The 14,342-nt window shown below is 40.1% G+C and overlaps 1 protein-coding gene across 9 annotated transcripts in view; it reads left to right on the forward strand.

Annotated features, from left to right (window-relative positions):
- The window catches only part of adgrb1a (adhesion G protein-coupled receptor B1a), a 207,871-nt gene that overhangs the window by 150,845 nt on the left and 42,684 nt on the right, over positions 1-14,342 (forward strand). For all 9 annotated transcript variants that reach the window (XM_080307750.1, XM_026184575.2, XM_026184580.2 and 6 more), the window contains one exon: positions 3,705-3,831. In XM_080307750.1, the coding sequence (XP_080163876.1) occupies positions 3,705-3,831 (127 nt within the window). The remainder of the gene's footprint in view (positions 1-3,704; positions 3,832-14,342) is intronic.

The following is a 14,342-nucleotide window of genomic DNA, read 5'->3' on the forward strand; positions in this document are numbered from 1 at the left end:
AGCACAGTACATTCAGATTCAGTCTACATAAGCTTGTACACACAACAGAAGCCGTGGTTTTGAGAATTCCATTTCACAAGGAAAGGCAGAGCTACCACCAAGTGACAAAAGCCCAGTTTCAGTATGAGGGAACTTTTCAGCTACGCAATCATCTGTCAGAACATGTGTCGAAAAGATGAGATCAGCATTATTTAGTACTAATTTAACTCCCAGTTATACTGCGATTAAGACCATCTTTTCCTAAGCAATGCAACAAATTAACAGGTTATCACATTAAACCACAATTTACCTAAGCACAATCAACATCCATCAGCATCTTCTCAGGAAAAAATACATTTATTATATAACTGGGTGTTAAGTCACACATTGAAAGTAGTCCTGATCACATTTTGTGGACATATGCTGTGCCAGCTATTGTGCCTTATTGTGCCTCTGTCTGTACACCGGATCTGACAAGGAAAGAAAACAAACACGGGGGACAGTGACAGTCAGCTGGTCATCCTGGTGAACCACCAGTGAACCTGACTCAAACACTCTCCTCCACACGGTCCCCATTTATAAAGTTCTCTGCAAACAAAAACATTACTGCTAACTAGTGGCTTTTCCCCTTTCAGAGTAGCTAGGCAACACTGAAGAACCACTTTTTGCTTGGGGGAAAAAAAGTGAAACTGAACAATCTTTCCTCAGTTTTTAACATAAAAACTTTTTGCTGCAACACCAAAGTGATCCCCACAAACTCCTTTTTTAAATCAACTTCCTTGTTTGCCATTTAGTTGCCACTAACCGACCCAGTGACGTCATATTCTGTACTCACACAAAATGGTGCTACTTGTGCTCTAATAACTGTAACTTAAAACACTTGTTTTTTTTAAATCCAGCTTTAACCTCCTAAGACCCAAACGCTTTCATAGCGTGCATCTTTTATTTCTCTTTGATATTTGGCTGACTGGGACCTGATGAATGTAAAAACAAAGAATTACCTGATTTTTTTTTTTTTACCTGATCTTTGTTTCTGATAAAAATGACATCCACATATGAGGACATTCACTTAAAATTTATAAATTTAAATACAAAGAAATGAACAGTTTCTAATATTTATGGTACTTTTATTTCATTGGGGAGAGAATATCAACTCAAAGTAAAACCAAAAAAACACATTACATGTAAGTTCTAAATTGATTTGTATGCTATTGAGTGAAATTAGTATTTAATCCTCAAGGAAAACATGACTTAGTTGGCAGGTTTTCAGGAGGGATTTTGGCCTTTCTTTACAGAAATGCTACATGGAATGTTAAGAGGTAAAAAAAGAAAAGAAAAATAACTTAAACAATCAATAATTATTGATATTGGTCTCAATTTATTTTCTGCCAATTGACAGCTGTAGTTTGGTGCTTGGTTTCCGTTCATCATTCTTAACATTCAGCTGCTTTTTCTTCAGTTTGACTGTGTCTAAATTTCTGTGTGCACTGAAGCAGGGTAACATAAGGCTGGGCTTTGTCAGGAGCCTGGTCAAATGGAGTTTTGCTATCTAATTGCCAGAGATGTCAAATTATGAAACCGTGAAGCTAGAGTGTGTCAGACTGCTTTGATTTGACCAGCAAAACATCAGCCTTTTGACACTAGCATGTTCAAAATGAAAAATAAGTGGGTTGAGCTTGTGTGTCTCCCTATCCAACACGAGTGAGAACGTGTTGCCCTATCCTTCCCTGTGACATCATACAGAACCAAGAGTATAACTGTTAGAAACAGTGTTTGCAGTAGAAGAAACTTTAGATGTCAACAAATCCATAATCTCATACAGTCTTAAAAAGATGGAATTAACTGGTCAACTCAGCAACACTAAAAGGCCCAGACAAGAGAAAACTAAAGTGGATGATCACAGAATTCTTTCCAAGTTAAAATAACCCCTCCCACAACATTTAACCAAGTCAAGTCCACTTTCGAAGAGGTAAGTGTGTCATCAAAGTATTTAGTTAAGACACTTTCATCCTTTCAGGAATGTAAATACAGAGGTGTATATTAGACTTCACCTGAAAACATCTAAAAGAGCTCTGAAGAGCAGATCTCTTATATATTAAACCAAGATTTATTTGTAACAGAATGATAGGAGGAGAAAAATAGGGAGAGGAACAGCTCATGATCTGAAGCATACCATTATATTCTGTCAAACAAGGTGCAGGTAACATTATGCCATGGCCATTTTATGGTTGCTGTTGGATAAAAGTCCCTAACTTTTACTGCTAATGTGACTCTCAGGCTTGGTGCTTCAAATTGCGAATAGAAGTTGGAACCAAACCATACTGCTGAGCAACCCAAGAACCATTACAGGATTAAAAAGGATGGCAGAGCAACCCACAAACAAGCTGCTAAAAAAATAACTGATATATTTTAAGTTCACATTTAGAATAAATGTATTCCCAACACTTACACCAATGCCACTCTTTGCATATTTTTGCAGTATGATAGAATAACATATACATTTCTGTTTTTATGCTAGTGTAAAAAAAATTACTCTTGGTGTGCCCACCTGTACTCTATATCAGCTATTCCACATTAAAATACTTCGTCGCTACTACTTTACTGGCCCTTTTCCACAGCAGGCATTCTGAACAGCCATGGCAGGAAATAAGCAGGTGTAACTGATATACATGTAATGGTCAGTTTTCTTTCTTTATTTTTCTTTCTGCTTTGGTCCGCTGTCAACTGTGAAGAGCTGTGACTCATTAATGTTACTGGGTTATGTTATGTTACAAAAGATGCAGTGGTATTGATCACTGGGCCAGATTTCCATGATAGTGGCACTGCTTTCTGCTCATGCTTTGGTGTACTTTTTAATAACAGGCTTTCAAATTGTATTATCGTTAAACAATAGGGCCAGAAAAAAGAAAAAAAAAAACATTAACGCAGCAGGCATTCACTGTAGACAGGAATGAGCCGCAATATAACTTAATACAAACGTATTTCACGTTAGGTATTAAAATAATTCCAGTTGTTTCCAAACTTGCCACTGATCCACCGTCATAGGGCACTGATCGCTGTATTAATTAACAGCGATCTTGATCAACACGCCATGTTTCCATGTCTGCAGCGCTGCTTTCCCAGCATGCACCAGTTTCCCATCAGAAATTGCATAATTTGTTGCCTCTTTTTTATATGAGGCATGCATGGGAATTTTAACATTATGATAAAAAAAAATTACATTAAATAAAGAACTCTACTGTATATACATTGTGCATAGTACATATAGCACAATATTGTAATGGCTAATATTTAGCTCACTTGAAACAACACGTCACTATTAATATTATTATTATTATTATTTTTAATAATAATAATGATAATAATAAGGACAACGATGATAATAATGATAATGATCCCGAGTGGTTCAGATGTGAGTGTTGGCAGTGTGTTTCTGTAATGTGTCCGGGCTGAGAGCTGCAGCACGCCGCCTTGTAGCGCCTCATCGTCGCCTCCAGTCCGCTGTGTGCGCGTGCCTGCTGCAGCGGCAGAGATGTAAAGTGGATTAAAGAGCCGGGATAACGCGGTGGGATTTGAACCGCCGTTTTTTCTTTTTTCTTTGCTTTCTTTAATTTGCCGGGGCTCTCTTATATTCACCGCATCGCTTTTCTCTTTGTGCTTGTGTGTGTGTCTCTCTCTGTGTGTACGTGTGTGTGCGCGCGCGCGCGCGTGTTTCTCTCGTGCAGCTCCTCTCTGCTGGGATCCTGGTCTGCCAGGGGCTGCAAAACCGTGCTTGTCGACTCATTCAGAACCAAATGCTCTTGTGACAGACTGTCCACCTTCGCCATTTTAGCACGGCTAAATCCCGAAATGGTAAGTCCGACAACCTCCCATGACTTCCATAAAGGTATCGGAGACGGGATGTGTTTTTGTGGGGTTCTTTGAGAATGCATCAGCTGTTTCTTTTTTTTTCTCTCTCTCTAAAGGGCGTCATTGTCATTACATATCAACAGATCCTCCCTCTTTCCCCCTCCTTCCTTTTCTATGTCTCGACATGCCAAAGCCATGCTGCAAAAGGTTATTAAAGGCTTGCCAAAAAAAGGATTTTATTTAGGGGGTGTCTTTATTTATGTGGCTGTTTATCTCTTCCAAGAGGAGGAGCAGCACCGTGCTAACCTGTGGTCTCTGCTCTCAGATATTCACACACATGACACCATGAGTAGGATTTCAAATCATGTTAGAGCTGATGATCATAACTGCATGCCCCTCAAATTCCACACCCCTCCTTAATTTTCTTATTTTAGGTAAACGCCAACAATTGGTGTTCACATTAGCATATTTTCCCATAATAGCCTGTCAGTTGTGTCTCCATGGTTATCACAGGCCCAGTGGAGAAGGTGCTGCATGGCAATTCCATAATCTGTACTACAACAACAAGCAGCAGGACACATTTTACCCAGACTTGGAGGTAAAGCAGGACACAGAACACAATGCCCTTCCATTGTGGCTGCAGCTGGGCTCAGCAGTCAGCTATGTGTCTTCAGAAATCCCAGCCGAATCCCAGTGACTCAAACGTGGCCCAGTTTCTGTGGGCACAGGGCTGTGTCTTTGTGGCAATTTTTCATTTAGACCGATTAGTTATTATTAGACTGGAAATTGCCTCAGAAGCAGTTTGTTCACTAGTTGCCCTGGTAACAACATGGGCACAGAGGCTTTCTTAAAGATACAGGAGGCAGCAGGCTGCCCGTCATGCTGCCTGAACAACTTAGAGAAAGAGGCTAAGCCAAGGGGAAGAGCTGAAAAAAAAACAGACTGGCTATAGCGCAGCCACCACGTATAAGTTAATTCAGGTTTTGATTGAACTGGGAAGAGCTGGGATGAAAGGTGCTGATGGAGTGTGGTTGTGGTTAGTTTAGCATAGCTTATTGATATTTAAAATTGTAATAGTAAACAAAAGTCATGTTGGTAGGTACCTTGGTTTGGGACTTGGTTCATGTGTGAAAGAGATTTTGAAAAAGTAGTAGTGCCCACTGGGCATAATTGGACATGGATACTTGCTAACTAACTAACAGACTAATAATTAAGCACTGCTTGAGACGTGTAGTTCAAAGGCGAGAATAAGCAGGAGAGTCCTAGTGACTTTACATCTTACTGGTATCTTATCTTACTGGTACTTATATGGATGAGTAATTAAAACCTTTCTTTTATAGAGCTGTTATGAAAAGGGAAACCATTTCTTTTACAAGGACTGACCCTTGATGCCAGGACTTTTGATGCAAGGGTCATGTATCCAATGGAAGAAGTCCAGTTTTTGGTACTTAGACATTGATTGCATTTTTCTGATGCATCACAGCCAGTCCAGTAATGATAGAGATGCACGGTGTTGTTGACCAGGTAGAATTTTCACACTGGAACATCCATTAAATCGCAAGTTTTTGATAATGTCTTTTAAATCAGTTGAATCCTTTGTGTTCAGTAGAAATGTTTGACACTGCTATATTTTAATATAATATAATGAAATTGCTTTTCTTATTTTGTGGGTTTAATGATTCATGTTATATTGTAACTTGATCAGTACAGGGATCAAAAATGAGGACAATCTATTCGCTCCTCTCAACCTCCAGATGAGCCATTCAGTTATCTGGACAGGACCTTGGCTGAGGGAGGAGAGGAGGAAAAAGCAGGAGGTCATACCTTGATAAGTTACAAGCTGACACACTGGGCACAGTGCGAGTATGAAGCAAACCGTCTTGCTTAGGAAGAAACAGTAGAACAACAAAAAGGCCTTAACAGTCGATTGTTTTTTTGATATCCAAGTGTGTCTGTGGAGACATGTAAAAAATCGCTGTATAATATGTATTATCTGAATTAAACACATTGTAAAAATGAGCTTCCATTTTATTAATTTAGTCCTGGAAAAAGGACAAATAGTTTAAAAATCAGTTAATAATTTAAAACATTTAGTTAATCAACATGCCAAATATTCACTGTCCAACTTGTCAAATTTGAGAATTTGCTACTTTGTCATTAGAAATGTGCTATCTCTGAGTCTTAGACTTTCAGAATATATATAAAAATGTGAGAAAATTTGTTAAATTTGTGAGATAGTTATGTCTTTTTAACTTTTTATAGATAAAATAATCTCTATGTGTTTGCGTACGTAAAAATAGCACACCCTGTTTAAATGTTTTCAACGGTGTATAGGAGAGGTAATTGAAACCCTATGAAATTCATCTTTTATGCATAAATATTCAGCTGGAGATTTTTATGATTAATCTGGTAATATTTTTTCAAATAATTAACTGTTAGTTACTAAACAATTACAGCTATAATTAGAAATTGGGCCAAGAGCTCTCCTTTTAGCCCATAGACAGTTCTTAACCCCAAAATATTTCTTTTCAAATCAGCGAGGCAAAGACAGTTAATCATTTTGTTGTTTTATTTTTTCCCTTAGTGGCATCAGCAGGCAGAAATTATAGGGGTGAAGAATAGTAATGACACTGAGGATCTGAGGTCATTTCTTTAGTCCTTCATTTATACCTTGAATTATGATGGCTGTGGACTGGTAGTCATTCTTGTTCTAGTTCTTTGCTTGTTTGCTTGAATGGCACATGGGTAGTTGGTGCATTAAAAACTAAAAGCCTGTAAACTCCTGAGAATTTTGTGGACACGTAAATTTGAAAGCTGACGGCCATCTGCAGAGAGCCTTGCACTCATTATCGATCTTAACTCCATTTCACATATGACATGGCTCTAGTAGTGAGGCAAGTTTCTTAACTCAAGCCATTAAACTACAATGCTACCACATGTACTGTAGATATTAGCTTTCTGTCTCTGGATTTATAGGTCATCTTTTAACACTTTTCTCAGTGCTGTGCCATATAATATTGTCTGTTATAACACAGGTATAATTATTATGTGATGTAAAACTTACAAAACTTACATTTCTGGATATCAGTGCTGCAACGACATCGTGCAGCGACAACCACGAGACAAGCTCGGAAACGTTGGGGAGCTTTTGATGACAATCTAGCATCTGAAAATGGAGCTACTTCAACATCCAATCAAGCATAGTTATTTTCAAAATAAGAACAGTTCCTAAAGGTGGAAACAACAAACATCTCTGACAATTCAGTCAAATGCAAGAATGAAATAAACGCAGCTGATGATGTGTGACCCAAAACTAAACAAATATCTCAGCTAAGCATCACTGAAGTACTCACTTGTTACCTTGCGTATGACAGGAAGTGCAAACAGTGGATGGAAATCACTGATGCATGACGGTAAAGGAGGGCTATAAGCAGCTAGTTAAAACACTCCACCCTATGATAATATTCCACACTCTCCTGAAAAGTTACCAGATAAAGATAATTTACTTTTCATATATAATTTACTTTAAGTGTTAAGCAGTCATGTAGCGTTATAGTTACTAATAAGTTGTAATATTTAATAATCAATATGTAATAAATTCACAGGAAACTACTACAACTACTTTTGTGTTTACATTTGGTATAAAGCTATTATTGCTCTATAATTCTGCTGCTGCTTCTTCTGGCACCTTAAAGCAATAGATTCAGACTTTCAATTAAGCAGTCTGTGATCAATGACAGTAACTCTTCAGAAAAGAAGGATGGAAAATGCCCTTCATTTTGTTTGCACTGCTAAATGTTGCTCCCTTTAATAAGCTGATAAAATGCTGGCAAAACACACGTTTTTAGGGCTTTTTTTCTATATTATTAGAAATAGTGTTGCAAATTTCTTTGAAATATTGTAATATAATGTAAAGGCTGTATTGTCCACCCCTGTTTCTCCCTCTATCATATGTCAATCATTAGTATCCTTCACTAGCACAAATCCTATTGCAGAATGGATGAGAATGGAAAACCAGTATAGAACTGGTTCCCAGTAGTTCAATACTCTGGAATTGTTAGATTCCAGTTATCAGTTCCACTTGCACTTGCGCTGCAGTCTGCTGATTTCAGTTTGTGTGCCAGAGGGGGAAATAATGGCATAGTCTACAGCAGCGGTCTCCAACCTTTTTTGCGCCACGGACCGGTTTATGCCCGACAATATTTTCACGGACCGGCCTTTAAGGTGTCGCGGATAAATACAACAAAATAAAACTAGTACCGGTACCGAAAAAAAGAAGATTTATTCATAACACACGCGAAAAGACCCAGAAAAACCGAGTTAACGATAAAAACGATAACAAAATAACGCTGAAAACCAATAAAAACCCTGAAAACGATACATTTCACACCTGAGCCTCAACTCATGCGGACCGGTACCAAACGACTCACGGACCGGTACCGGTCCGAGGCCCGGGGGCTGGGGACCGCTGGTCTACAGTAGGGGTGCAACGATTCACAAAATTCACGGTTCGGTTCAGTTCGATACTTTGGTGTCACGGTTCAATATTTTTTCGATACAAAAACATGTTCATGCCTTTTTAATTTGTCATTTATTAAAATTATAAATATATATTTTAACTCAAAAGTACAGTTTTTAAATTTAATGTTGCTGAAACAACAAAATCGTCGATGACTAATTTTATAGTCGATGCGTTGTTTGAAGCTTTGTAAGATCCCAAAAGACCCAGGAATAAGTAGTAGGATTTAAGAGTGTAATAACGGACTGAAACAGAAGATGTTTGACTCAGTCAGCGCTCCAGATGAGTTAATTGATAATCGCGTTAGTTGCGCATTAACGCTGACAGCACAAAAAAAAAAAATAGAGTCTAGGGCTGCCACGATTAGTCATCCCTGTCAGTGCACCCCAGGGTGGCTGTGGCTACAATGTAGCTTGCCATCACCAGTGTGTGAATGTGTGTGTGAATGGGTGGATGACTGGATATGTAAAGCGCTTTGGGGTCCTTAGGGACTAGCAAAGCGCTATATAAATACAGGCCATTTACCATTTATCCCAAAAGAGTAAGAATAATAATAATGTACACTTTTATTGATCCCCGTGGGGAAATTCTTCTCTGCATTTAACCCATTCACTCAGTGAAGCAGTGGGCAGCCACCAGTGCAGCGCCCGGGGAGCAGCGTGTGGGGATGGTACCTTGCTCAAGGGTACCTCAGGGTAGCCGTTCAGGGGATTCGAACCCCTGACCTTCCGATCATGGGGCAACCGCTTTACCTACTGAGCTATCCCTGCCCCCCTATAAGTATAATAAGAATAAGTAGTAGAGTGTAAGAGTGTAATAACAGACTGAAACAGAAGATGGCAGCACTGCATGTACAAGTATGCCAGCTGCCGTTAAACCCCGAAAAAGAAGAAGCAGTGTCCGGTATCGTAGCTGTGTCCAAATTCAGGAACCACATCCTCCTGTGCCCGCATTTGTAGGCTGATTACGTTACAGCGACATGACAAAGACTGTCCAAATTCAAAAACTCCGACAAATGCGGCCGACAAATGCGCCCTTCATTTCCCCAAATTGGAAGGATGGGTCGGGTGTATACTTCGTGGCCCAACCTATCCCAGAATTCATAGCGCGGCCCTGCTCAGTTTCCAACAATGGCGGCAGCTAATTAGTTTTAATATTACTCTTATTATTCTTTCTGGGTCACAAAATAAACGTTTAAGATATTTTCAGGCAATAATGTAGCTGTGTAAATTTCAAATATCTGCTCAGTTTATCAAGACACCACATATTTTCAAAAGCGCTCCGACGTTTTCCGAGACGTCTGTTACCCACTAGCTCGATAGCTAGCTGGGGTTCAAGGCTCACTAGAGCCGGTGAGAACACTGGACTCCCGGCAAATCGTTTTCAAACCCACCACCGTCTTTCGCTACTCAGGTTAAACATGATATATATAAGTCACTTAGATAACTTAAAAATGTTATTGTTTGGCTTTTTTCAGTATTTTATTTGTTCCTGAGTAAATTGTTTGGCTGAGATTAAAGTTATAGTTTTTACACAGCAGAATAAATGTCAAGCAGACAACTGATTATCAGAAGTGTGAGATGCTCGAGAATATACTCCGGTGTCCTGTTATATTTTAGATAGCAAGGAGCAGACGGCTGAGTTTATTAAACTCTGCCGAAACAATCTGCAAATTTCATTAAAATTTTATAAACTAATATCTTGTCTTTGTTTTTAGTTAGCACATACCTTAAACACTTAAATCTGTAAGCTAATGATAGTTATATAGTCCAATGGACGCATGATCTGATTAGTTGACTAATCGCAAAAATAATCGGTGACTAGTCGACTATCAAAATAATTGTTTGTGGCAGCCCTAATAGAGTCGCCAATTTGGGATTTCTTTGGCTTTAAACGAGATGAAAGAGGTAAACCTAAGGATGTAACCAAAGCGGTGTGTCACTTGTGCAGACGTATAGTGCGAGCAAAGTACTCAAACACGGCTAACTTGCATGAGCATGTACGTGTCCACCATCCGGCTGAGTATGCTAGGCTATCACCAGCTTCTGCAGCTCCATCAACAAGCATTTGGGCGCACTCTGAGGAGGGTGCATTTCACTCGCAGATGAAAGAGGGTGCAGTTAATTTTTTCCTGTTGACTGCTTCTATTAGCTCCATCATTAATAGCAAACTTATTCATGGGCAAATAAATAATTAAATTGCCCTTGTAAAAACTATCGGCGATAGGCTATCGTGCTGGCTATTGTTGATAGTCGATATATTCGTCCAATCGCCCAACCCTAGTGCATAGTGTTTCCCCTGGGTTGCTGCTGGTGTGTTTTTTTTTAAGCCTTGTTCCACACTTCCAGTTGTACTACAGGATGGTCTGAACTGCTATACTGTTTCCTGAGAGAGGATAAAGCCTTATGTTCGTATTATGTTTGTCACAATACAAAGAACATGTTGTGGTTGTGTTGGTAGTAGATGACTTACACTCTGTTCGCGATTTGATCATGTGTACTGCTCTTAGTATTATGGACCATGTTGGTCATTATTGGCTTTGTCTATGTTCATTAATCGGCAAATATAAAGTAGATCACTTAAAGAGCTTTCTTCTCCTGTTGGTACTTTTCCCCTGTTGCCGTCTAATGCTAATTTGGCCTTTAGTTTTGCTCTGTTCACATGTGTGACATAATGAATTAAGCTAATAATTACCAGTAAACAAATATTGGCATATCCTCAACGTGCTGCAGCCTCCCTGCAGCCTGCAACCACCTGTGCAGATGACAGGCTGTTTGAATTCTGTTGTTTCCAGAAAGCATTGTGTCTCCTAAGGAAAGCTAAATTCCCGCTTGTGCTTTTTCCAGAAATTTCAGCTTTTCTCATTTCTCATGCTCTTCTTTTTTCCCCTTTCCCCTATGTTCTATTATTTTGCGAGACAGCCACGGCCGCCATTCGAATTATTCCTGATGCAACACATAGCAGCTTCTAAATGGCCCAGCCTCTGTCTGCAGCTAGCCTTCTACAGCCTCAGCATGACAAATACCCCAACCTCCTTTTTTTCCTCTGTCCCCCCCCCCTTGCTCCTCCCATACTTCCATCTCTTTCTTCTCTACCCCTCAGTCATTTCATCCCACCATTTTTCATTCTCTGATGTCGCATCACATTGTAGTTCTGCCTCTCTCCCTCTGCTTACTACATCATTTACTCTCTAGCTGCCACCTCTGGTGTGCGTTTTGCTCAGTCCAGCTTCACTGCAGACTTTTAGAAGGAAAAACAGGGAACAAATGCACTGCAGTCAAAGGCAAAGCCCTCTGAACCCAGTGTGCTACCATTGGTAGACCCGTGTGCAGTGTAGGGAGAGAGGATGAATGAATGTGCCTGTGCTGGTATCAACTGGATGCTATAAGCCTGGCCTCTAGTCGCAGTGACAAGCCTCACGTCAATTAGCCCATTGTAGGAGTAACAAATAGGTAGATAGTATGAGGGCTGTAGGCTGTTAGAGAGGCAGCATCTGTTGATGTTTTATCTATCAAGTGGAACTACAGTTATGGGAGTCATAGCTGTACTCTGATTTGCACATCAAGATGTCTTGTGGTCATATGAAAACCTAAAAATAAATAAATGGAAAGCAAATGATCTGATGATCGGTGAAAGAGAAACCTTCTGTGTTTTCATTTTTTGACTAAGCCACTTTTTTGTGATTGGTTTTCTAGCCAAGTATGTGCAGGTTTATTATCTATTTCCAGCATGAAGATAAAGTAGCATGTGTGCAGTGCAGTGAAAAAGCATTTATCTGATTTGTTAGCTTTTTGCATACTTGTCAGTGGTGTGTTTAAAGTCTGCTCATGTGGAATTATGTGATCTGGCCATTTTCTTGTGGACAGGAATGCTCTCATCTGGACTCTGTGTGAGCTTTGGTACGAGGCAAGTTCTGTCGTTAGCTGAGGAAGAACTAAAAAGTTTGTCTGTCTCAGCAGACGCCTTTCTGTTTCACTGCACTTGTAATCTTTTTTTCTCCCACTTTGCTTTTAGAGAAGGAACTCACTGCAGTGCAGATTAATCAGAGGATTTAATTAACTTGGCCCCGGCACACACATCAAACCTGGAGACAAGACAGGCTATAAACTCAGCCAATTATCTTCTGCTAGAGGGGTGGGGGTAAATGTGATGGGGTTGGAAACCCCTCGCGTCCCGGTCCCCTCAGGTCCAGCCATCCTCCATCTGTGAGCAACTGCAAAGCCTTTTTTCACTGCTACTACTGCACCCTCATCTCACCTTAATCTTCTTCACCCGAACACAGCACAGCATTAGCGATGAGCTGTTCCAGCTACTGATCCAGCCACATTAGGTTTGGATGATTACTCCAGCAAATAACTTTGTATCTGTTATTAAAACGCATTCCCTTGCATATTCACTGAAGAGACCGCCTACCATGACGAAATGGGTGTACAATTGTTTCACTTCATTTCTGTTGAATCAAATTTGGAATTTTAGTGCAATCATAATAACGTCGGTGGGTATTGACTCTTTGCTGTAAATGTCTCTTCTTCCTAGAGCTTTTGGTTTATACCGACTAAATATAAGTGCATTTCAGTGGGAAATGTCATTAAAATGCCTTTTGTTTTTAACTGAACTTCTTGGCTTGAATGATGGTAATCTTGCTAGGTTTTTTTGTGGAGCCAGTTCTAAAAAAAAAATTCAGCTCCTCCCTTGTCACAAGGGATTGCCACTGGTGGTAGCTCCTCTTATTTGTCAGAGTGGAGTTACATCGGATGCACTGGCCGACACAGCCATAAAAGGCTTAGGGGGTCTAGCTTCAATCAAACCACAAAACTTTAACTTGCCAAGGGAATATGTAAACCACAACTTACATATCTTGGTGTATCCTGAGAACCAGCTCACATGTTGAGAACTGTCTATTCTGCTGTGGTATTAGTAGTAGATGAAATACACTCCAAGGAAAACTTCCCTCACCCCTGCTATAGATATTACTGTAATGGGCTAACCTTATCGCGTGATGTGCTTTGATCAGGCCAAAGCATTTTGGCTTACAACTAGGGAAGGGGATAGAGAACCGGTTTTGCAGAAAACTAGTTCCCAGTAGTCCAATTCCTTGGAATTGTTAATCTGCCTGCCTATCAGTCCCGCTTATCGGTTCTTGCACTTGCAGTAGAATCAACTGATTTCGGTTCACATGTCAGAGGAGGAAAATAGCAGCGCAGTGCATGGATAGGACAAGATAAATAGTAAAGTGGAAAACTGCATCCATAGATCTCATAGATCTGCTGCTAAGCAGTTTTCCACTTTACTATTTATCTTGTCCACAAGCTCATCTTTGATGATACCAGCCCAAACCAGTACTCCACCTCCACCTTGCTGGCGTCTGAGTCGGACTGGAGCTCTCTGCCCTTTACCAATCCAGCCGCGGGCCCATCCATCTGGCCCATCAAGACTCACTCTCATTTCATCAGTCCATAAAACCTTAGAAAAACCAGTCTTGAGATATTTCTTGGCCCAGTCTTGACGTTTCAGCTTGTGTGTCTTGTTCAGTGGTGGTCGTCTTTCAGCCTTTCTTACCTTGGCCATGTCTCTGAGTATTGCACACCTTGTGCTTTTGGGCACTCCAGTGATGTTGCAGCTCTGAAATATGGCCAAACTGGTGGCAAGTGGCATCTTGGCAGCTGCACGCTTGACTTTTCTCAGTTCATGGGCAGTTATTTTGCGCCTTGGTTTTTCCACATGCTTCTTGCGACCCTGTTGATTATTTTGAATGAAACGCTTGATTGTTCGATGATCACGCTTCAGAAGCTTTGCAATTTTGAGACTGCTGCATCCCTCTGCAAGATATCTCACTATTTTTTACTTTTCTGAGCCTGTCAAGTCCTTCTTTTGACCCATTTTGCCAAAGGAAAGGACGTTGCCTAATAATTATGCACACCTGATATAGGGTGTTGATGTCATTAGACCACACCCCTTCTCATTACAGTGATGCACATCACCTAATATGCTTAAT

Source organism: Astatotilapia calliptera, chromosome 11 (genome assembly GCF_964374335.1).
Source record: "Astatotilapia calliptera chromosome 11, fAstCal68.1, whole genome shotgun sequence".
In the NCBI taxonomy this organism is placed as follows: Eukaryota; Metazoa; Chordata; class Actinopteri; order Cichliformes; family Cichlidae; genus Astatotilapia; species Astatotilapia calliptera.